Genomic DNA, 26,529 nt, shown 5'->3' on the forward strand with positions numbered 1-26,529 from the left:
CAGACCTATCAATGCCAGTCTTAGCATTGTGACTGACATTCACTGACTCAGATTGTGTTTGTGGGTGTGCGTGTGTGTGTGTCTGAGTGAGTGAGTGACTGAGTGACTGAGGTACACATACTCTGACACATTCCGTGTGAATCCTGCTGATGACTCACCCTGGGAGAATGTTAAATCTTCTTAAAGGGGAATGACACAATGTGTAAATATATATACAAATGCACACACATGTTAATTATGATATAAGCTCTCATTATACAGTATCATTGCTGTGTGTACAGACCTTGAAAAAGCATTTACCCCTTACTGTTTTTTAGGGGATATTATATTGCCAGGGCCAGGGGTAGCTTAGTGGTTAAGGCATTGGACTACGGTTCAGAAGATCCCAGGTTCAAACCCCACAACCACCAAGTTGCCACTGTTGGGCCCTTGAGCAAGGCCCTTAACCCTCAACTGCTCAGATGTATAATGAGATAAAAATGTAAGTCGCTCTGGATAAGAGCGTCTGCCAAATGCCTAAATGTAAATGTAAATGTAAATATTGCACAAAGATAACCAGAAAAAATACAAAATGCAGTTTTTAAATGATGATTTCATTTATTAAGGGAAAAACGATGGCAAAAACCTACATGGGCCTTTGTAAAAAAAGTCATTTTGAATTACTCCAAGAGTACACCGATGACTCATCTAGGGAGGCCTTGCTTGCCTCTGTTAAAGTCACAGTTTATAATTCAACAACAAGTAAGAGACTGGGCAAAAATGGCATCCATGGGAGACTTTAAAGGCTAAAGCCACTGCTCATTATAAAGAACTCAATGTCTTGTCTCACATATACCATTTTTGGCAAATATTCTATGGACTGATGAGACAAAAGTTAAACTTTTTGGAAGTTGTGTGTCCTGTTACATTTGGCGTAAAAACTAACACCACATTTTATAAAAAGCACATAATACAAACATGGTGGTGGTAGCATGATGATCTGGGGCTGCTTTGCAGCTTCAGGACTGGACAACTTGCCATGATTGATGACCTCCTAATTTCTGCGCTCCACCAGAAAATCCTGAAGGAGAACGTCCGGTCATTAGTTTGTGACTTCAAGTTCCAAAACACACCTGCAAGTACACCTCTGAATGGCTCAAGAAAACAAAATTAAGGTTTTGAAGTGGCCTAGTCAAAGTCCAGAGTTAAATCCAATTGAGATGCTGTGGCATGACCGTAAACAGGCCAATCATGGTGGAAAACCCTACAATGTGGCTGAATTAAAACAATTCTGCAAAAGAGAGTGGGGCAAAATTCCTCCACAGCGGTGTAAAGACCCATTGCTGGTTATCGCAAATGCTTGATTGTAGTTGTTGCTGCTAAGTGTGGCCCAACCACTTATTGGGTTTATAGGTAGGTTGTGTTTACCAGGTAGGTTTGGAAAGCTTTTTTCTATAAATAATTGAAATCATCATTTTAAACTGCATTTTATATTTACTCAGGTTATAAATAGCTTACTTGTATTTGTATACATATTCAGAGGATTGGGTATGTGTGAGCTCATTGTTAGATTTTTTTATCTCGAGATGTCCCTAAAAAGTGAATAGAGTACAAATTCAATTAATTATACATAATTTACTGTACAAGGTGAATTCCTGTGTGTGTGTGTGTGTGTGTGTGTGTGTATAAGATCCCACATGAAGTACATACTCTAGGTAGACCACTGCATCAAATTAATTTAAGACCCACTTCAGAGTAAGTGTACAGTATACACTAAAAGCATATCTAAAGCTAAAAATATTCAGTGTGCACAGTGGGCTCCAACATTGTGAAATGAATAAAAAGTTGTATAAAAGAGTTAAATGTAAGTTGTGCTGGGGGTAATGTAACTACAGTAGTTAAAAAGATTATTGGTCAGGGAGGTGACCAATAACCCAGTGGCGCTCTGATAGAGCTTCAGTAATCCCCTGTAGAAATGGCAGAACCTGTCAGAAGGACATCCCTTTTGGGAATGCAACATCAATGAGGTCTTCATAGTCACTACACGTAAGCCACTTCTAAGTGAAAGCCACGTGGCAGGCACTTAGAGGACCCTGAGAGCATGTGGAAAAGCTTCTCTGTTCTAATGAGACAAGTCAATGTTCTGCTTATCAACTGGTTAAAACCTTTCCTGTGGTAGCATCTCAGTGGCAGGAATAGGGAGATTGGTTGGGATTGAGGGAAGAATGATTGCAGCCAAAAAAAAAATGGGTAAAAGGAAACATCTGTGGACAAACCTGAGGATAGCAGTTCAGCATCTGTAAGCATGCATGTGAGAAACCGACCAAATCCAGGTGCACAGTGTTTGTACAGACGGATCCAAAAAGACTTCTATAAAACTGCTGAATGCTTATCAACGTAAATGAGAGATTTTAGTTTTACATGAAAAAAAAACTTTTTTCCAGGTAGTTGTGTGTAGACAAAAGGACAAAAGTCTACATTTAAACCATTTAAAATTTATAACACCATAATTTTTGCAAAGATGATCTCTGCGGTACCTTGCACCTCCAGGGTCTGGGTTCAATTCACACATTAGGTCTGTGTGCATGAAGTTTGCATGTTCTTCCTGTGCTTGGTGGGTTTCTTCTGGGTACTCTGATTTCCTCCCTCTGTCCAAAGACATGCAAATTAGGCTAATTAGCATTTCCAAATTGCCCATAGTGTGTGAATGAGTGTGTGAGTGTGTGTCTATGTATGTGTGCGCCCTGTAATGGAATGACATCCCATCCAGGGTGTACCTTGCCTTGAGCCCTAAGTCTCATGGGATAGGCTCCAGGCCCCCCGCGACCCTGCATACAGGTTAAAGAGGTCTAGAAGAAGAGTGAGTGAATGGATCTCGCCCTATCCAGGGCGTACCACGCCTCATGCCCTAACTCTCTGGGACTAACCCTAACTCAGGACTCGCGCGACCCTATACACAGTAGGTGACATGGAAGATAAATGAAAAAATGAATGGATCTGAACACTTTCTGAATATACTGTAATTGGTTATATGGTTAATAAATCTAGACTTCCTGATATAAGATGGAGTAAGAGAAGAGACTTCAAGCTTGCTTATTGATTATATCAGGGGGAAAACTGACTGTGGCTGTGTCAGCGATAAGGTTTATAAGTCCGCTGTGACTTGTGATGTTATCTGGCAGTGGGTTTTGAGAGGTCACAGTTATTCACTTAATGAAGACCAGAGTGCTGACTCTTCAGTTTTCCACCATGGCTATTAACTTCATGTCACAATAAAAAAAATATATTCATCCACTTATACAGCAATAACGAACATATGCAGTCTAAGTAAATACAGCATGCAGTCGGTTATATAAACATCAAAAATATTGAATTATTTGCACACTTTGAAAACACTACTTCATTCAGATGGATTAGTTGATTGTGAGCTATAGAAATTCTTATATATTTATCCAAACAAGCTGTTTCAGAACAACCGGCGACTCCCTGTCACGTCTCAGAGTGGTGTAAATGGATACAGTAATTACAGCTTTCGGCATGCTTGACATTTTCAGGGCTTACGGCACATATTTCCTGCAGAGGAAAAGAGACACGGCCTGCTCTCCCTAACTGAAACATAATGAAGCTTCTCTGAGGTGAGCATGTGGTTCCTTTTCAAAGCAGTGCCTGTGTTCAAAGCTGCAGATAAAATACGCAGGAATAAAAAGCATCAGGAAAAGACGTGCCGCTTAAATGCAGCACGTGCAATATGGAAATACTGTTTCTAAATGTGCTCTGTTTAAGGGGTTCTACAGACTTTTACGCATTTTTACCACCTGCTTTATAAAAAGAAAGCGTAGAAAATACAAGAAAACGTCTAACATATGTGCGTCAGAGCTCCAGACAAACATAAATCATTTGAAACTTTTGGCCCTAAAATCCAAAATACTATTAAGACGCCAAATCTAATTTTTAGGAGCCAAAACGTAATGCTTTTCATAACAAGATGAGCCACTCTGAGTCATGGGTGCAAAACACTTCAGAACCCGTGCTTTGTTAGCATTATACTGTAGCATAATGATTTCTGAATACTGACTGAGTCTGCCTAGGATGACTGTACTTGAGAACTTACATTAGTTGAATTAGTCCTTAATAGCTTCTGATGTAGAGGATGCAGGGTTTGGATGGGCAGGGAGTAAAGAAAAGTCACAATTTGTTGCGATTTGCCAGTAGCTACCCTGCCATTAATTTCACGCACTAGTTATTGTTGGTGTCACAGTGGCGTAGTGTTTAGAATTGTCGCCTTGCACCTCCAGGGTCCAGGTTCGATTCCTGTCACGGGGTCTGTGTGCATGGTCTGTCTGTGTACCCCTGGCTTCTCTGGCTTCCTCCCACAGTCCAAAGACATGCAGATTAGGCTAATTGGCGTTTCCAATCGTGTGAATGATGACTGAATGTTGTCTGTGAATGGCGTCCTACCATGGTCTAAAATGGGAATAAATACAGTGGTCACCAATGGCCTCTACAGTCCCTAGTACAGAAGTTCCTAGATAGATGAGACTAGTTATTGTTTTCAAGGACAACATAATACTAATATTACTTAATGCAGTAGTCATAGTAATTTGTGAGTAACCTACATACTGTATATTGTAATCAATAATTTGTTAATATTGCATAAGCTAGTAATGTACATAATAATAATCTGCTAATATTAATAATATTAGAATCCATCTTGTAAATTAATCAGATCACGTTTATTCACAATCTGCATACATTTCAATAATATACGGTTTGTAACTAGTTTTTGTTTCAGTATATTCAGTTTTAAATATTTTTTTTCCAGTTTCCATAGTAGAAGCTACAGATATCCGAGGACCTAAAGTTACCAGGATTACCTGCTACTGTGTTATTATAACCTGTTGCTGCTACTGTGTTATATCAACACATTATTGATTACAATGTACGCAGATTCTTTACAAATTATTATTAAATACAGTGGAACCTTAGATTACGAGCATAATTCGTTCTGGAAGCGGGCTCATATTCCAAAACATTCGTAAACAAATGCAAATTTTTCATCGGAAATAATGGAAATTCAAATTATTCGTTCCACAGCCCTAAAAAATATATACATTAAAATAATTCACACAAAATACGAAGTAAAAATAAAACAAATTAACCTGCACTTTACCTTTTAAAAAAAAAGTAAAAATAAATCCCGACAATTAAGTGTTTTCATTTATGTGTGCGCATGTAATTTGACACACACAAACACACACACACACACACACAGTAAAGGCGAGAGAGAGAGAGAGAGAGAGAGAGAGAGAGAGAGAGAATGTGTGAACCGGCACGGTGTCAAATTATGCACTCTAATGAGATTTTCTTTTGCTTTACACGTGCACACACGTGTTATAAGAAACAGTACACATGTTTCAATATGTTTTATGTGTCAAAACAAGAAGCGTCTGCGTGATACATGATACTTGGTACTCGTAAACCAAGACTTGCTCATTTTTCAAATCAAAATTTATTACAAATCTTTGCTCGTCTTGCGGAACACTCGCAAATGGAGGATTTTTTTCCCCCTTAACCGGCATTCTTTTAACAGGGAATAGGGCAAAGTGTTTAAAGGACAATGTTGAATTACGTTAACTAAGTTTGGCTAGCTAAGCTATGTCATGCACAAGGCTAAGCACGGCATTGAGTGATTTTTAAAAGCCGAGATTTAAAAAATCCGTCCAATCAGAACCTTTTCCAAATTCTATGCTAAATTAGTCTCTTCTGTTGTTCTGCAATGCATGCATGCAAGTACATACACTGTGAGCAAGAGTGCATATGACTGTAAAACAGACGTATGATAATTTAACGGTCTGATGAACTTTTCTATGTTCACGGCCACTCTTATTACTGAATGCAGCTCTGCCTTACTATCATGCGTGCTTCTGTACTGTCGTGCCAGGCAGGCAGACGCAGCAGAAGGAAGAGTGTATACCCGGACTTAACATGCTGCGTGTCTTTTAGATATTTTTTTTTTGTTGTGGATAGTCACCAGTGAGACTGCCAGGATAAAACCAGTCGCTAAAAAAAAGGCAGATTGGCGACCTTTTCATTTGCCATCTGGAAGCCTGTGCGCATACACGATCACATAAAAACTCTGTACAATACAAATCTTACATAAAATGTGTCAAGTTATCCCAAAGACTTACTATGACAAAGACAACCATATATGAGGTGAATTATGTCTCTATTGGCTGCTTCCTAGTGAAAATTAGGTCAGATATTGTAAGGTCAAGAAACGAAATATTTGGTTTTCTCACATTCCAGCAACTATCAATACACTATCCACTATTCACACTATCCACGATTCCAGCAACTATCAACAAAAACAATAACATGGCTGTTAATCCTGTTGCCTGTAGTGCATTATACATGTGATTTGAAGGGCGTGGCCTTAAGGGACGGAAGAGGCTATATTTCCAACTAAACTTTTGTGTCGCTTTTGATCTTTTGATCTTGCTGGGTGAGTCATTTTACCTGAGGATTTAATATTATATTATACACATATCTTAAATTTGGTAAAACTAATTATACAGTGCTTTGAAAAGCTATTTGGGCCTTTCTAATTTTATTTTAATCATTTATTTATATATTTGGTAAGGAGTGACTTTCGTCTCGAAACTCTCCCATTTACACCATTTTCCCCACAGTCTCTTTCTTATTGTTGAATCATGAATACTGACCTTAACTGAGGCAAGTGAGGCTTGCAGTTCTTTAGATGTTGTTCTGAGGGTTCTTTTATAAGCTCCAGGATGAGTCATTGTTGTATTCTTGGAATAATTTTGTTAGGCTGGCCACTCCTGGGAAGTTTCCCCACTGTATCATGAGTCCCAAATAATCCATTTTCACCCTTTCCAGAATCATAGATATTAATTACTTTGTTTCTTATCTATTCATTAATTTCTTTAGATCATATGACTTCACTTCATTAGGCAGGTTCTATTCAAGTGATTTCTTGATTAAACAGGTCTGGCAGTAATCAGGACTGGGAGTGAAAAGTGAAATTTAACTTAACGTTCCAAAAATCATGATTTAGATTTTTTTTTTTTTTTCACATAGAGCCTCAAAAAAATATAAGGTAGATTTTAGATGTACATTATACTGTATAATAATAAAACTAATAAACTGTTAAGGTGATTTAAACATTCTAACTCATAACCAGTGCCGTCCAATAGAAAGGGACAACACATATACAGTAATTAAACATAATGATCACTTTACAATCAGATCTAGATCAATATATATTTTAAGCAACACCTATCAAGAAAATGGTCTGAGCAGATGTGAAGGTTGTCATAGCTCGGAGGCCTGATATTGCCACGTCCGTTTTTTAAGCCAGCCACTTTTCACCTCAAAGCTGTGATAGCTTTTTTTATCTGTTTTCCTTGATGTGTTATCCCCTTGGGCAATCGAAAATATGATTAATCAAGCTCCCGAACATGTCTGTCGGAACACCCATGCACAGTAGAAACTGCAGTCATTGTTCACATTATTTGTTAGAAAATTGATTTTTACTGACCCATGTCCATTACATTGTTTGTCTACCAATATGACGCCGGCAGCTGCACGTGACATTATGCAGGTTCACTCTATTTGTTGTGTTGTGACATCATTAAACAATCCACAGCATTCCTAATAAGAAGTGAGGACATTACTGTAAACCTCCATATTAGTGGAAGTCCTTCTCTGCTAAATGCTTCGTCTCCAATCACACACTTTCTGCTTACATGTAAAGTCTTTCCAACTTTAAGGTTTGACAACATTATATGCTCTAGACATGACACCAATTATCTGTTGCTTTAGAACCTAAATCAAAATTTAAAAAAAGATCAGTGTTATGCTATAATCTGCTGGCAATAAAGAAACAGATACTTGTGTGAGGAAAGAAGTTGGTGGTTCAGGATACGTAAATTATTCCTTTTTTTGCTAGCTTTCAGGATTGATATATTGTTTTACCCTCTTTAAATAATCACTTTTGTAACTCACTCTCAGTGTGATTTTATTTTTAGTCTAAAGATGTTAAGCGCAGAACCACATGAACTTTAAAAAGTGCAGGTCAAATTGCTGCTACATCATTAGTTCATCATTAGATGGGGATCTCTCCACGGAAACTCCTACTACACGTATAAAGAAAGAAATAGCATTGGAGTTTAGAGGCCGGGGTTTACATTAATATATAATGATATGAACATTTGTTGGAAAGAGTAGTAGCTGGCCATATACTGTAGCAAAATATTACAGTAATAATTGTACATGATCTATGAGTAACATACTACTTATACATGGTCCAAACTGCTTCTAATATAAACAGTGGCAACAGGAGGTTTTCAGACCCTTTCAGGTTTTCCAAATTTTGGTACGTTTCAGATCATTCTACACACTGACAATGACAAATATAAAACAACTCCACAATGACAAAGTAAAAACAAGTGTTTGGAGCATCGATGACAGACTCAACTAAATAATGCTTCAAGCTTTGCTTTCTTTTGGACGTTTCTTCTATTCTTCTTGGCAGAATTATTCAGGCTCAACCAGCTTGAACAAACATTGTTGGTGCAAAGCCATTTTCAGGTCTCTCCAGCGATTGCCTAGTAGGTTCAGGACCAGGGCCACTCCAGAAGATTGTTCTTAAGCCACTGCTGTGTTTTCTTTGAAATGTAAATCGTCATCAGAACCTGAGCTCCTAAGCATCCTGGAGAAGGTTTTCACTCAGGATAGCTCTTTATTTTTTTTGCATCTATACTGAATAGTCTCTCTGCCGCATTCACAGAATAACATCCCGACAGCATGATCATCATTTTCATCCATCCATACCATCGGGCGATGGATACTTCCCAATGACTTACGTAGCTATCACAAAAACAATGGATATATATCTGTTGTTTCTGTGGTAGCTACGTAAGTCGTTGGATTTTCAGCTCGATGCCCGATTCTTATTCAAACATAAACTACAGGCGTTATGGTAATGCCAATTAGCCTAACCTAAAGGTCTTTGTACTATGGGAAGAAACCGGCGATTTTGGGATGGTATTAACGCGGTGCCTGATGATGGTATTAATTATTAGTGCCTGATTTCCTGATTCAAAAATACTTTAAAGACCAAAAGATTTTTGTTGCTCATGGTCTAATAGTCATTTGGGGATTTTTTGGCAGACTGTCAATGTGCCTTTTTAGCAAGACAGGCTTCTGTCGGGCCACTCTACTATAGAGGTCTGTTTGGTGGATTGCTGCAGTAATGGGTCTCCCTTATCCATCTCCACAAGGGAACTCGGGATCTCATTTATACTGTAGTAACCCTTAGGAAACACATTAGACACTGCGTTTTCATCTACAATTCATTTCCTTAGATGCTGAGCCACCTATATATGATCTTAAAGAATTGCTTTGCTATCAAAAGACATTAAAAGAGCTTTATAGACCATCTATACTGTGGGATGTAATGTACAATGATCTTCTGCTGGAGCCAAGTTTTAGTCTGTTTGTCAGACAGAGTGGAAAATGCTGCCAAGTCTGTGGGAAAGATGATTAGTGGTAGAAAGTTGTTAAAGAAGCCGAGTTTCCTTCCCAGAATTGCCCTGAGAAAAACTTAACATTCAGTGACAACAACTTAACATTCAATTCCTAAGGCAATGCAATGAAAGAGAAAAAATAGACAATCTCCAATCATTCACACTTGCACTGTCAAAATTTCCTTACACTTCTGTGCCGTCTTCAGTGTGCCCATGCAGAGCAGAGCAGTGTGCTGTCTTTAGGCATCTCTAAGCATTATACAGCAGGGATGCAGCGTATCATAGGACTCTCCAATTCCACAAGGGAAGAAAAAGTTACAACAACACACAACACTGTCTCATAACCAAGGTCTGCTGCAGGTACGTACACATTGAGGTTAGCATGATTAATACACCCGAAAAAGTTATATTAATCTCCTAGAACCTGACAGGATGCCAAGACAAAAAAAAAGCAACAAAAAAAAAAAAAAAAACCTACTGCCAGGTCTGTGAGGCCATTAGTTATATTTCCTGAATTTGTCTGACAGCAGGACCAGCTGTGGTTTGGGCAGGAGGCAGTTGGAAGGTTGTCAGTCATGCAGCTAGCACAAACACTTCCTCGTCTCCAGCCAGAAAGGAAAGGCAGGTGGACATCTGATTACAGAAATGTCCGTCTGTCTAACTGACTGCCTCTGTGCGCCAACGCTGATGGGTTTGTAGCACCAATCAGCCAGGTCCTTCCATATGGTTTGTGAGAACAGGGCGGAATTCTAAACAGAGTGGGGGAAATGATTGAAATGTGAAACTCAAACAAACACACGCTGCCAGGTGGGAAGTTCCCCACAGCTGCCTTCCTTAGATTTATTAGAGAGTCTTGCAGATGGATACTAAAATACTAAAATATTCATAGTGTTTTTAAACACGTGCTGCTTTCAGGCAGGCAGGCAGGTGTTTTAGTGTGTGTGTGTGTGTGTGTGTGTGTGTGCGCGCGCGCGCTATAACATTAAAACTGCCACAAGGGACTTTAACAAGAGCCACATTGTTAACATGGTTAAGTGACAGTGTCAGGGCATCTTCCAAACAGAAGGTCTTAAAGGCGTGTTCCCTGTATGCAGTGGTTGATACCAACCAAAAGGACTACTGGCGAACTGGTGACGGGGTCATGCCCAAGCCTCTCTAGTGTGCACAGGGAGTGAAGACTAGTTGATCTGCTGTAGCAGGAACCCGTGGAAGAAATAAATGCTGGCTATGATAAAAAGGTGTCAGAACACCGTGCATTGCAGCTTACTTTGAGACATATACAGTACGATAAGACAATCTACCTAAACATTACCACAAACCAAGTACACCACTTCATGGCAACTGTATAATTTTTCTCAGTGGATACCTTCAGCCAAAAAATGCACCCTGCCACACTGTAAAACTTGTTCAGGAGCATGACAGTGTGTTCAAGCAGCTGACTTTGCCTTCAAATCCCCCTCATCTCAATCTGAACCTCCGTAGTATGTGCTAGACAAAAATAGTTTGATTTATGGAGGCACCAGCTCACAACTTACCTCTAAACCTGCTGCTAATATTTTGTTGCCCTGGTAAGGTCTTGTGGAGCCTCAACATGTCAGAGCGGTTTTGATGCCACAAAAAGGGATCTACACCATATCATGGTCATTTAGTATGCAGGTTCATATCTAGACCAATTTTGTACATATTATATATTAAATCCATTAGCACTAAAACTGCATTGGTTTTGGGTTTCCCTCTGTCCACTTTGGGCGCTGTGGGTTGCATGGCCAAGCCTCCATGGATCGAGCATGTTTGTCTGGAGCATGCCATGGTTGCTCTTTCGGCTTGGGATTTGGAGGGCGGGTCAGCAGCCTTCTGATCTTTGCCTAGTGTTGTGGGCGCTGGGTGTTCTAGTGCCTTTCTATCATGCCTAGACTTCTTTGTCCTGTGTTGACATTTCTGTGGGATTTGGTCCCTGCAGCATGGGAGTCATCATCTTGTCACCAGTTTGCTAGTGTATTATTGTTCAGTTCATCTGCCAGTGGTCATAGTGTTATGGCTGATCAGTATACCCACCCACACACACATACACAAGTTCTGCAGACTAAAATAATGTGGTGCTAAGTTTGCATTTCCTTGTGCTGTTAAAAGAACTGTTGCCCTCAACAAGATCATAATCATAAAATATTTAAATGATAATCACCCCCCTCTTGAGCATTAATAGCAATGTGCTATAGATGAACAACTGTAAAGCTAAAGATCTTACAAGTATCCCAGGTATCTTGTTAAACCCAGGTAAACACGTTTTTCTTTGACGCAAAGTGATTTTAAACTGCACACAAAAAAAGCAGTGATGTAATAGTTGTTATAGAAAATAAAAAAGGTGTTTTATCTCTTCTAAATAGGCCATGAAATTAATATCCCTCCACCTGTCTAATGCAGGTAAAATTTGCCACAGGCAGGCAGCTCATAATTTCCCTGCCACTTTACTGAGCAAACTAGTGCTCCTAAATGAAATTAAAGTCAGTATGAACCATACTTTTAGGAAAAAATGTTTAATAAGATTTTTTTTTTTTACATCTTCGGAACCCTCTCTCAAAAGGCAAATCTGTTAAACCATTAACAGTTTTCTGCAAATGGCCAAATAAAAAACCTTTAAGGTTCTAGATGGAAACTTTTTTCCCACTAATCGGTTGTCTACCAGTGTGAAAAAACTAAAATCATTTGAAAACCCCAAAAAAATTTTTTAGCAGGTCAGTTGTAATGAATTTCCGCTTCATCTTACAGTTTCTTTGGCAACATTGCTAAGTTAGTTTTAGCCTTATCGCCTTGATCCTCCAGGGTCTGGGTTTGGTTCCCGCCTTAGCGTCTGTGTGCATTGAGTTTGCATGTTCTTCCCGTGCTTGGTGGGTTTCCTCCGGGTATTCTGGTTTCCTCCCACAGTCCAAAGACATGCAGGTTAGGATAACTGGTGTTCCCAGTTGTTGTAGTTTGTAAATGTTGACCAGAGGTCAAAGCAAGGTGGTACCAATGGGAATAAATACCATGGTGACCACTAGCTTCCATGGTCCTTAGTTGGACTACAGAGGTTTTTAAATAGGTGGATGGATGTAATGTATACCCTGCTTTGTCTTCATATTTGAATTATTGGTGTTCTTAGTTTCCATGTTCTTGCTTCTCTTTGTTTTGGCCAGTGCCAGCTTTCCTACCTTGCATTTTATGCTTACATAGTATTACCTTGTCTTGCGCATATCTGTATGTATCCAGTATGTGTGTGCATGTTGTGGATCTCTGCCTGGATTGGATGCTATAAAACTGGTTCATTTGGTTGTGACAGTTTGAAGATGCACTTTTCTTATCTACGACACACAGGGCAGATTTTTGGAGGATTTTACCCCTGCTGGGAGCGAGGCATCAACCAGCTCTCCCACAGAGGTATCGACTTCTACATTCCAAATTCAAGCAGTTCATAACTAACACATTGCTAGTACACGCCATGGATGAGCACACAACTGGACTCTGTATTATGCTGTATTCGGAAGGCAGACATCTTTTGAGGCTACCAGCAAGTGTCTCTGCTCCAGCTTGGATCTCTGACCGTGATTCCTGGATTGATCCTAATAAACCCATGGTAATGTTATGCAATTCAGTCAGCCTCCTCAACCCACAGGTTGGAGTAATGGCTTGTAACAATATCTTATGTTCCAATATCATTGTCTTTAATTTCATCGAAGTCACAGGCAGCATGGATCTAGTGAGACCACCAACATCAGGTAGTCATTTGTTAACCCGCATAGCTGTTCAAAACCTTAAAATCGTTCAAATTTTAAAATAATTGATTTGGCTGATTTAAAGCATGCTAGTAACACGGACACTACTGAAGCCAGAAGTGAATACTTTTCAATCAAGTACTAATATGGTTTAACCGTTGGTTCAATATTATTGTCACGAGCTCTATCAATTTAGCATAAAGTGTGACTAATTAGAATCACATTAAACATGAGTGAATTTTGTTCATGAGTGGTGTTTAATTGCAGTAATGAATTGCTGTATGATTGTTTCAATCAATTAAGCAACAAAGTCTATTTCAAGCCATGCTTTTGATGTAAGAACTAAAATAATCATTAATAAGACCGCTTACTGAGACCTTGCCACTGAAATTAAGTTTCACATTAAATTTGCATGAGACAGGAGAGAACTACACAATTATGCCATGTAGTAGAGATTGCAGGGAGCAATTGCTATATAATTACAACGATAAAAGTTTCAGATTCACTACAGTTTATTATTACTAACTGCCGTTTGTGTATCTGAAATACTGACGCACAAGTTCTGAGAATAGATAGATAGAGAGATGGAGTTGAACATGCCAGCATAAGCATAGGAAAATGATGATGACTTCCACACACACACACACACACACACACACACACACACACACACACACACACACACATTTCTCTCTTTCTCTCTCTTTATAAAGAAATAACACATAACACATATGGAACAGTTAGTTGTTATTTTAAGACATGGAGGTCAGGCATTCTGGAATAATTTTTGCAAGAACAGTATTTTTATCCCATCACATTGTAAACCCATCAAGCACCATGATGATGAAACTTAAAAAGACCCAGGAAAGCAAGACCAAAACTTACCTCTGCTTCAGAGGAGAAATCCATTTAGAGTTACCAGCCTCAAAAATCACCAATTAACAAACAGCACCTCAGATTAGAGCCGTTATGAAGGATTTTACAGAGCACGAGTAGCAGATACATCACAACATTAACTGTGCAAAGAAGATCATTGCATATTTTGGATGCCTTCAGCATTTCTTTACAATGTAGAAAGAAATAAAAGTCAAGATTGACCATGGAGTTAGAAAGTGGTCTCAAACTTCTGAGCGGGAGTGTACACACACAAAATAAACCTTTCATTCCAGTGGCACAGTGGCTTAGTGGTTACCTTGCACCTTATGTGGGTTTCATGGAGCTACAGGTACTCCGGTTTCCGCCCAAAGTCCAAAGACATGCAGATTAGGCTAACTTGCGTTTCCAAATTGCCCATCGTGTATAAATGAGCGTGTGTGGATGTGTCCTGTGAGATTAACTGACATCCCATCCAGGGTGTACCTCTAAGTCCCCTGGGATAGGCTCCAGACCCCCCACAACCCAGTATACAGAATAAAGTGGTATAGACGATGAGTGAGTGAGAACTTTTACTCCAGGCCACTCAAAGCTCTAGACGTATTTCAAAACACTATACAAAAAGTATTTAAATACTAACACAAGAGCATGTAATATATAATATAATTAATGAAATGCAATTGATAATACTGGTGTACAAATTATTGCAATTTTACTCTTTGAATTTGTAGAAAGTTATAAAGTGTAAAATAATAATCAAAGAAAGAATGAGATATGAACATATGCCTTATTATCAAAATATGCACTAGCTGAAGAAGTAACATGTGAGTGCAAGAGAAAAGTAGACATAATGGATCTAACCATGCATATGTTATCAGACAATTTTGAAAGCACTCTTGCAGACAGCACAGACATATAGCCATCATTCTCCATGCAGCATACATAAAAGAAGTGAAAAACACTGGATAGTCACCAGAGGTTGACTAAAAAAACATGTTCAATGTCCTGTAGGATCTCTAGCTCTCTAAAGACGTTTCGGACCTCATCTCGTTCTATGCATTGCTGTTTGTTCATGTACTTCATGGCGTACATCTTCTCGGTGTCACGCTTCTGCACAATGCACACCTGCGGAGAAAAACAAACACACATGCACAGAGTGAAACCATTTACAAGTCCTTTAAGACATGACATTGAAAATGACATTTTTCTGGACATTATCCCTGATATTTCTTAACATAGATTTAAATTGCTTGTTGGAAGTAGTTTAAGAATAGTTTATACTGTATGTCCACTGTGCAGACTCACATAACCCTCTATTACAGAGATGTTAGATCATTACTTGTTCATTTTTCTTTTTCAGAAGTGTCAATTCTTTGGTGCCAAATACTGTAGGTCATTATGTAATGGTGTCCACTTCTGAGTGTGAAATGTAACCCACCCACAAATGTATGTGCTTTTTGTGTATAATGAAAACTGACAATATCTTTGTGATTTTCCTTTACATGAGAAACCATAAAGCGGTCCAGAGCGACTTACATTTTTATCTTATCTGAGCAGTTGAGGGTTAAGGGCCATGCTCAACAGCCCAACTGGTGTAACTTGGTGGCCGTGAGGTTAAACCTGGAACCTTTCAAACTGTAGTCCAATGCCTTAACCACTGAGCTACCTCTGACCCCAGGGTATAAGAGTTCAAAAGGCGCTTATGAGCACACAATGTTCCATAATTAACCATTTGATTCTTAAACCTTTCTCTTAAACTATGTGTCTGATTATATCATTATAATTCCCTATTGACCAATGACTATAACTGATGCAGAATTTCAGCTGTGGCCTGCTTAGTGTCTCCTTCTTCACCATGTTCATTTTAAGATATGAATATACAGAAAGGGCTACACTGGCATTCTGCTCACTAGCTTTGCTCATACAGGACAAGCTGCTCAACTCAGTATGCCAGATGTTTCCTCCTGAATCATACCAAGGTAAAATGTAAAGTACATTAAGGGACCAGGTACCAAATAAATGTTCATTGTTTTGGGAAAGAGATGTTCTAAATAGTTTTTAGACAGGGTAGGGATGGATAAATTGTTTTGTTTTTTTAATGATATACAGTATCACTGCCTTGTGACTTCATTATAATTAAGTCCAATTCATGATGGACATGTTTACGAAGCAGATTTTTTTAAGAGTGTGAGAGAGAAGGGCTTTAAAACAGGCAGTTATGCTTCCATTTTAATAAGTACTTCACACCAGCTGGCTGTAGGAGACTGAAATGTGAGCCTGTTGATACAAATAGGGGGTAGAAACAGATGCATTTGCTGTTATACGGGATTTTAATGAAGATGACAAGTGAACAAATCCAAATCAGCATTCAAAGGGAGAGTGTAAACAGCAGGGAAAGGTCGTGTAATGTACGAAGAATGATATGAGGACAATGATAAAATTATAAATTAGGAGGCGAGAATAGGTAAATGGATAATTTTATATTAACTCTCTATTTGGCCATTAGACTGAGGATGATAACCAGATATTACACTGACATGTATTCCCACCTTTGCATACCCCCTGGTGTTTAGCCCCCATTTCCATCAGAAGCAGCTGGATTGTGTTTTGGCTGCAATATGGTGAATGACTGACTGCTGCCACATTAGTCAATGCTTATGGTTTAGAAGTGTCTCAGTCGAAGCTCTCCACACTGCTCCACTACAGATACAATATCTGACTCACATATCACACTAATCACAGGTAACAATTTCCACATATTCACTTCAGTCAGAATCAGCAGCACAACCAGCCACTCCACTTCTGATATGCTTCCAGTGAGGATTGAGACCTCATTGGTCTGTACCTAATCCATTTTTTGTTCATTACTTTGGCTGTTTTAAATTATGTGGGTAGTCCTTATAAAGGGATCAGGCAATGGCATTTAGAAAATTGGTCTATAATTAACTTAATGACAGTGTGTGCCGACTGGAATCTGAGAGACTGGTCATGAAGCTAATGGCCACAGGTACTATATGTAGTGACATTAGCTTGTGAGCTGGCATGGGGGTATGGGAAACTTTAGTTTACACACATGTGCAGGGGACAAACTTGTAAATATTGTTCATCATACTTTGGGTTATTGGAAACCAATACTTGTTTATGAGTATGAGCCAGCAGCATGGGCAGGGGTAGCTCAGTGGTTAAGGCACTAGTCTACTGATCGGATAGTTAAAGATTCAAACCCCACCACCTTAAAGTTGCCATTGTTGGGCACTTAAACAAGGCCCTTAATGCTGAACTGCTTAAATACATCATAAAATAAGATATATGTAAGACACTTTGGATAAGGGCATCTAGCGAATGCCATAAATACAAGGCTACTGTAGGTAATGTTTTCCACATGGTGGGCATGAAGCTTTTGATTGGTAGACATGTGATAGGAACTTCTTGTATTTGGGCTCGGGATATTTTCTTATTAGTATTCCATATCAATGGTGGCTAAGCGGTTAGCCCAGTCGCCTTGCACCTCCAGGGTCTGAATTTGATTCCTGGCCAGGTTTAAGTCACGCCTGTGTTTTTTGGAGTTTGCATGTTCTCCCCGTGCTTGGTCAGTTTCCTCCAGGTAAACTGGTTTCCTTCCACAGTCCGAAGACATGCAGATTAGGCTAATTGCTGTTTTCAAATTGCCTGAAATGTGTAAATGCACATGTAAGTGTATGTATAAGTGCCCTGAAATGGACTGGCATCCTGTCCAGGGTGTACCATGCTTCATGGCCTAAGTCTCCTGAGATACTGTAGGCTCCAGGTCCCTGTGATAGCTTTAGAACTGGTAGGAAGGAGAGGGTCAACTGGAAAGTAACTGTGGCCAGTGGGCTTGGCGGGAATTATGCATGAATGGTGAGCTCCACTACTGTAGCCAATGTCACCAATCCTCAAGTGCAATGGAAGAATCATTAATGTTTCTTTTAGCAGGAGAAAATTTTCAAGAAAAGAATTCAACGGGATGAAGTTTCAGCTCTCCCCGAAACGAGGATAGCATGTATTCCTGTCTCAGTTGTGTCTACTTCAACTACAATATGTGTGTTTTAGGATGAAAGTGATGGTAAATGCTTCTTTGAGTTTGATGAAGGCATCAGCTGCTGCAGTGTATCATGCAAAATGCATGGTTTCTCCTTTGAGCAGAGATGTGAGTGTGTGTACAGTGGAACTAAACCCCATTATGATCCACCGGTAGAAGCTGGCAAAGCTAAGAAATCCTTGTAGACAGTCTAGGGAATGGCCCACTTAGTAAGTGTTGAAATCTTTTTCTGATCCATGGCAATCCAATCCACATTATTTCCATAGCCAGAAAGAATTGACATACAGTACATAGCGTTTGTTCACAAGGAGACATTGGAGCATGGCGCATACATGAAGAATGAATACAAGAAAAACCTGAGTATGTTGTCAATATATGCTATGGGAAATTGACCCCGCTTATCTTGTAGAATTTCACTGAGTAGGCATTTAAAGACTAAACATGTGCAAGATAGCCCTGACATTGCAAAATATTTCCAGTGTCTTAATGTGATAATAAAAGCCATTTTAAATCCTTCTCATTCCTGCATTTGGATTACATTATATATTCTCGAAAGTACGAGTTTATTTAAGATATTTACTGAACATGGTTGTTCCACACCAGAGGGCACTGGTAGTAATGGATAATGTTATTTGTCAGTGACTTGGTTCAATAGTAAGATCATACTGTACTGTATGGTATTCTGCTTGTTTTGTAAGCTAGTTATCTTTAAAGTATTGTAAATAATGTGCTAAGACAATAGATGCTGGCAATGGGCAGCAGCAATTTTTTTTCACATATCCCAGTTGGGAAGCGGGGGCCAGAGCACAGGGTCAGCCTGGATACAGCGTCCCTGGAGCAGATAGGATTAAGAGCCTTGCTCAAGGGCTCAACAATGGCAACTTGCCAAACAAGTGGTCCTGGGGATTGAACCCCTGACCTTCTGATCATTAACCAAAAGCCTTAACTGTTTAAGACACCCCTGCCTTGTCCAGTACCATTAAAGGTGGCAAAGATGAATGACATGTTCAGCTTTACCGGTTCTTTCTCTGTCCTTTTTCTTTCCTGCTCTTTCTTGCACACCATCTCCTTGAGGATGTCTGGGGCTATGCATCAATGATAGGATGCTTTAAGTGCTTTTACCTGCAGCAATTGTTTGAAATTCAAGAGCATATTCCAGGCCAAACTGGTCCTAAGTTATTGACACAGGGTAAGTAGTTTACCTCCTGCTTTCTTCCCCTCTGGTGCAAGTTCAAAGACTCATTGGTATCACATGAAGTGAGCTGTTTCCATTCTTGATGCAGACTGATGTGGCCCAAGTTAAAGCTATGCTGGTAAGAAGGTTAAAAAGTCATGAGATTTTTTTGTTGATCGGTTAATCCACCCAGATCAGAAAACACAGAGGACATTTTAACCAAAAAGAATTGAGCCTCCCTTATACACTTTCTTGTGCTAAGATCAAAAGGCCTGTGCAAGGAGTATGGGCAGTGGGTAGAGCTCGTGTGAAAAGGTTTCATTTTGGGTCAATATCAGCCAGTCACTGCTGTTCTCATCCCTTAAGCCACTCATGGGGTGTAATGATTTCACTTCAGTTTGGGTCTTCTGCATCCTTGATAAAGGCCAAGACATGAACATAGTGAATGTTACTTTACAACAAATGTTTTGAAGTTCAGAGACTGTTTAAGTAGGGACAGGGGTAGCTCAGTGGTTAAGACATTGGACTACGGTTCGGAAGATGCCAGGTTCAAATCCCACAACCACTAAGTTGTCCCTGTTGGGCCCTTGAGCAAGGCCCTTAACCCTCAACTGCTCAAATGTATAATGAGATAAAAATGTAAGTCGCTCTGGATAAGAGCGTCTCCTAAATGTAAATGTTAAACAGGCTGGCTGTGATACGGAAGCTCTGAAGAATATCCAGTAAGTAGGGTGTCATGGTGCTTGGTGGTTATGTTTGTTGGCTGTAGTGCTCGCTAGAAGTTGGAGCTCATTGTTGATTCTCAGACACCTGCATGTTGCACTGCTCTTGGTTTATATTAAAGTGAAAGTTCAACGAACTCCACTGAAATCATACAATTACACTTTGTCTAGATTGGTGATATCAAAGAGGTCATGATAATGTAACATGCACGGAAAGATATTTATACTGTATTGATTCTCATGATTAAGAAGAAAATACAACAACAGGGTATTGATTTACTGCCCCACTGTTTCATGTCCAGTTTTAAACGAGCTGCGTATTAATTACAGCCGGTTCACTTTTATCTCGCCCATGTTTCGTAATCACAGTTGTACATTTGGGTGTTTTCTGGATAAAAATGGAAAGTGCTGTTGTGCTGTCTCCAGTACGAATTGAGGGTCAGGAGAAAGAAAATAAAAAATAAAGTATGTCAAGGCTTAGCCAAGCCTACAGACATTCTCAGCTTAATATATCTGTTGCTTAAAAGGGGGGCACATCTTCCTGGGAGCTCGGGCAACTGCTTAATTTGCCTGCTCTCCATCTCCAAATCAAAGCACAGAGGATGGAGGTTAGGATCGAGGTTATAAATAAACTTGGGGATTAAGGGAGGCCATATGTTTATTATATGCAACAGCATCATCCCCCATAAATGTATTCATACTGTAGCACTTCGGTGGTGTAGGCAAAAACAGAAAAATGTGAAATAACCACTTTTGGTTATTAACGTAATGTAATGTTAACAGTAAGTTGATACTGGGTCATCTCTCTGGCACAGAAAAATCGGAAAAAAACTGTCTTGCAGTTATATAACAGTGACCATAAGAGCTGTAAATGCGGTATCTAAAATAAACTTTGTAATTTAGTACAAGCTAAACTGAAGTGTCTAGAAAGTTATAAACTCAATAACTCAATACACTAGGTGGAACGATTCGAGCCAGCTCTCCTGGTCTTCAGAGGAAACCTCAACATTTTGTTGCATTGTTGTTTTCTCGCCATCATTGAATCATGGGCATTTAAGTGCCTCTGAGCCCAGCTTTCCTTTCCCTACACGTCAATCTCAGCAATTTAGCACACACACACACACACACACACACTCTAATCTACAAAAAGAGCATCCCCTGTGGTCTGTCAGCAGAAGAGTTTTTTTTTTTTTTTGTAAAACATCACATCCTTGCGTGTTGGATTCGCAAGAAACCAGATCTCAGTGCTGCCTGCTTCTGTACTGTAGCAGATGATCCACACTATCATGTTTCACACTTGTCTTTATCTGCTTGGCTGGCAATCTGGCAGGGAACTTAAGAAACAGAGACAGGTATAGAGGAGGGAATGACACAGATGTTGGAATTTATTTTAAGGGCTGCTTACATGCTTGCAACAGAATAACAATAATCCAAAATTTGCATTTTAGAAATTTCACATTTATAACAGACTTCGAATTTAAATGTTTTTTACGACTTCATATTTTTAAAGGGATACTACAGTACATGATGGGTAAAATTAACTAGGCACTATTTAATGGCTATAGTACTTGTAGTATCACTGGGGCACCACCACCCCATGATGCACCATGCTATTTTGCTCAGCATTTTCCAGGACGTTGGCTGGGACGACGCAGACCTGAGGGTCTACGCAAAAGAGGAAGTGTACAGTACAAATCTTTGCACACTGGAGGACTTGAAGGCATGGATACAGGAGGTTCTCAGCAATAACTGTGCATTCCATCCCCAACCTTAGTGGTTAGCACTGTCATCTTGCACCTCCAGGGTCCGAGTTTGATTCCCGCTTCATGGTCTGTGTGCATGGAGTTTGCATGTTCTCCCTGTGGCTGATGGGTTTTCTCCGAGTGCTACACTTTCCTCCCACAGTCCAAAAACATGCATATTAGGTTAACTGGTGTTCCAAATCAATTTGCGCTGAATGAGCATGTGAGTGTGTGTAAGGTTATAGGATGTAACTCTGCTCTAAGTCTCCTGTGATAGATTCCAGCCCCCTCTGCAACCCTGTATACAGGATAATGTGGTCTAGACGATGAGACAACATGAGAAAATATGAGACAATAGGTTCAGTCAAAAATCTCTATGGGAATCAGACACACACTATAGAGACAGTAGCTGGAGATTAAGCTGGAAAAAAGGCAGAGTATTCCTTTTGTTACAAACTATCCTGTCAGATGCTGCCCCACAATGAATACAAACACATAAGATGTATGCCTGACCTGATTCGGAAACAGGAAGCGAGACATGAAAAGAGGAACAGAGAGAGAGAGAGAGAGAGAGAGCGAGAGAGAGAGAGAATGTGGACCTGATTGGTTGTGATAGCTTAATTCTCTTCATTAAGGTTAGCCAGATGGCCTCGTCCTTCTATCAGAGACTTGTGTGACAGCAGGAAATCTATTAGTACCACAAAATCAAACTAGATAATTGCATCTTTCCTGTTCTCACCTAACAGAAACAGACCGGCACAGGCACTGTCAAACGTGTTGTCTCCCTTGATGTTCTCTAGTCGTTTCGGTTTTCGTATCTACCTCTCCATTCTGTTACTTTAGGATGACTACTGCACTACCCTGTCCATCTGCTGAAGACAGAAAAGTCGTGCAGTCTCATGCATAAAACAAGTGAAGGTTATACTATAGCTCCGCTGTGACATTTGTTCTGATGCCATTTTCATCTGTGATCGTGTTAAATATATGGGTCTGTCCACTGTTTATACTCTTGCCCAAGACAGTTATGGAAAGATTAGATTTTATTTCCTTGTTTTCGTTTTTACTGTACGTACTGTACTGTACATTTAGTTTAACAATGCTGCCTTGTGTAATCTAAAAAGCAGCTCCAAACAAACCCACACCTCCAAACATGTCCATTCTACATCCCATCACTATAGTTTTCTAAAGTCGAGCAGCATGGGTACTAAAATTTAAAAGGGATATTATGTAATACATTGTTATAAGGCAACTACAAAGTTCCGCATGTGCGGAGTTTTAAAGTAATTCAAAAGCGATCTGGAAACACTGCGCTGTGATGATGTCTGCTCAGAGCACAGCTTTCTAAAACTCAAACTGGACATAAACCGCAACATGCAGTCTATTTTGATTAAAACGATAACTTTATGTTTATTTCTTTGTGTTTCTTTTAGTGTTTGACATATACAGGTACTTTCAGGTTTACTTCACACCACCGCAAAAGATAATAGTTGAATAAAAAATGATAGTCGACTCATTATCTATACCACTCCGAGTACAGGGTTGTGGGGGGGCCTGGAGCCTATCCCAGAAGACTAAGAGCACGAGTCGGGGTAAGCCCTGGACAGGGGGCCAATTCAATTCAGGGCACACACACTCACATGATACGAGCAATTTAGGAACGCCAATCAACTTAACCTGCATGTCAGGGGACTGTGGGAGGAAAGCCGAGCACCCAAAGGAAACCCACCAAGCAGGAGGAGAACATGCAAACTCCATGCATAAAGACCTCGAGGCAGGAATCGAACCCTCTACCCTGGAGGTACAAGGTGACAGTGCTAACCACTACGCCGCCTTGCTGTCTAGTAACGCGATAATGAATGCAGAAATATGTCAGTAGGAATGAAAGGGACAAACCATAAAAAAATTAACAAAAATGGTAGAGCTATAGAGGTAGAGCTTTAGGTGTTTACTTTTAACGTTATCTGCCTCATTTCCTATATTCTGACCAAATCAGGGCTGCATTATTTTCTCACTTCCATCAAACTGCAGTAGAGATTGCTAGGAAGGTAACTGAGACAATGTCTCAGAATTCTCAATCATGGATGCTTTTGATTGATTCAAACAGACAAAATACTGCACTGCCTTTTTTCAGCATTGTCCTGCTTTCATTCCCTCCTCCTATTTAGATGATCTTTCTGCTAATTCGTTGGTTAGTCTCCATTCATCCATTTCTTCTCCTACAAAATATCACTGTCTTCCTACAGAGGGTTACACTGCAGACTCCAGAGTTAATTAACCTCAGGTTATTTCATGTTTCCAGGCATTTCTGGTCCTGGCACACAGGAAGTCTGCAGGCCAGTGGGGGGGAAGCAATCAGATGCTCAATTCCGTACTCCCGATGAGACCCACTTTTTTCCGTGCTGCAGAGCTCACAGGCCAGTCAGACACTCACACTGCAGCTCTGACTATATCTATGAGCTGTTCTGGTGTCAGTGGTTCTCTTCTCTTGTGATGATTACAAGTATAGAAACAGATCTTGGATCTACAGGGCTTTGTGATTAAAGAGGTTAAGATCTCATCAGAACCCACTCAACAAGGAAAAAGGACAAGAAAAAGAGAAGCTACATGGAAAACACACAAGCTTGTGTGACACTTAACAGGATAGCCAATGACTATTATATTTTGTATTCGAAAAATGGGGTTTTAAATCATAAATGATCCACTGTACAAAAGGGTTATTGCTCAGATATATTTTAGTGCCGACAGGATAGCATACCCTGAACCAGGGCTGCAACAACTAATCGATCAAATCAATAATTATTGATAATGAAATTCATTGTCAATGAATGCCGTTATCGATTAGTTGGGCTGCTCACGTCACTGAGGAGCGCGACCACGAGATGCACAAATACACAAAAATACACACAGATACACAGCCGCTCGCGCAATGGAGGTTACAGAAGCGTCTGCAGGAAAAAGCGCGCGCCCCGAGTCCTCCAAGGTATGGGAGCAATTTACATTGAACGCCTCTATGAAAACGGTAACCTGCACTCTATGCAAGATCGAGCTTTCATGGCATGTCATGCACAAACACCTAAAAAGAAAACATGTTGGTGTTACGGATGGCGAAACGTCAGCAGGGTCGGTAAAAACTGTATCTCTTCATCGTGTAAAAGTTGTATAGTTTAAGTGCTTTTGTTTAAACTGTTTGCTAACTTCGGGACAGTCGCGCCAGATCTGTTCACATGCTACTCGCTAGCATCACATTGCGCAATTACCTCATGAGCAATAGTGATTAGTTAAATGGCGCTACTTTAGATTAGCTTAAATTACATGGTGCGAATAACAGTAGAATATTACATTTAGTGATTGTTGTGGTTTTCAGCGAATGCAAATAACAGTACATTTGTGTCTATTAGCTTTTTGCATTTCTACATTTTTTTTTTATAGTCCACTACAAAGTTAACTTGTAGTGGTTTTACTTATGCATACATCATTTTATTATACAAAATTACATTATTTTAGCTGTTTATATCTTAACAACTGAATAGGTCAGTGTATTTTTTAAACAATATATTATCTAAATTTCATTTAAGGTTTAAAATGTAAAAATTAAAGATCATTAAACTCTATATGTGGCTTTTGCATTTTTATAGGTTTATTTTTATACATAAATAATACCCTTAAAGTTATAAGCAAAACATCAAATTAAAGAAGCGTTTAGGTTTCATCCAATTAATCGGGAAAAATAATCGCCCAACTAATTGATTATCAAAATAATCGTTAGTTGCAGCCCTACCCTGAACAGATATTACATTATGACCACTAATGGATAGAGTGAATAACATTGATCTCCAGCTATACTCCAGCAAAATTGTGACAGAATCATGGATAGCCAATGATGTCCAAATTTGTGTCCAGAGGCAAAACAGTAAAAAAAACAAAAACAAAATGCAACACAAATCGCCAAAAAAGTCAATGCTGGCCACGATAGAAAGCCATCAGAACACCCACTGCACTGCAGCCCGCCATAAACGGGACCCTGCAAGCAAAAAATCCAAAGGTGCCGACCCAACCTCTAAACTCAACAGATACTAATCAAACACCCATGGGATATACTGAAGAAACAAGTTCAACTTACAGCACCCTGAGAATTCATTGCCACCGTCCTGGTGTCAGACACCATAGTACACCCAGAGAGGTCTTGAGGAGTCATGCACCAAGAGGCCAGAGCTGCCCTGGTGGCACAAATGGAATCTACAGAATACTGGGTGTTATTCTTTGCTATGTAATTTTATGGCTGATTGGTGTCATTACTACAATGCATCCGAAAAGTATTCACAGTGCATCACTGTTTCCACATTTTGTTATGTCACAGGCTTATTCTAAAATAGATTAAATACATTTTTTTTCTCAGAATTCTACACACAACACCCCATAATGACAACATGAAAAAAATTTGAGATTTTTGCATATTTTCATATTTCAAATAAAATTGACAAAGCACATGTATATAAGTATTCACAGCCTTTGAGATGAAGCTCAAAATTGAGCTCAGACGCATCCTGTTTCCCCGATCAAACTTGAGATGTTTCTCCAGCTAAATTGAAGTCCAAATGTGGTAAATTCAGTTGATTGGACATGATTTGGAAAGGCACACACCTGTCTTTATAAGGTCCCACAGTTGACAGTTCATGTCAGAG

At 39.6% G+C, this 26,529-nt stretch overlaps 1 protein-coding gene across 1 annotated transcript in view; it reads right to left on the reverse strand.

Moving 5' to 3' along the window:
* LOC128529396 (serine/threonine-protein kinase 32C-like) overlaps nucleotides 1–26,529 on the reverse strand; it is a 118,639-nt gene that overhangs the window by 34,477 nt on the left and 57,633 nt on the right. Inside the window, exon 3 of the mRNA XM_053502879.1 lies at nucleotides 15,123–15,274. Within this exon, the coding sequence (XP_053358854.1) occupies nucleotides 15,123–15,274 (152 nt within the window). The remainder of the gene's footprint in view (nucleotides 1–15,122; nucleotides 15,275–26,529) is intronic.

The sequence above is a fragment of the Clarias gariepinus genome, chromosome 8 (genome assembly GCF_024256425.1).
Source record: "Clarias gariepinus isolate MV-2021 ecotype Netherlands chromosome 8, CGAR_prim_01v2, whole genome shotgun sequence".
NCBI lineage: Eukaryota > Metazoa > Chordata > Actinopteri > Siluriformes > Clariidae > Clarias > Clarias gariepinus.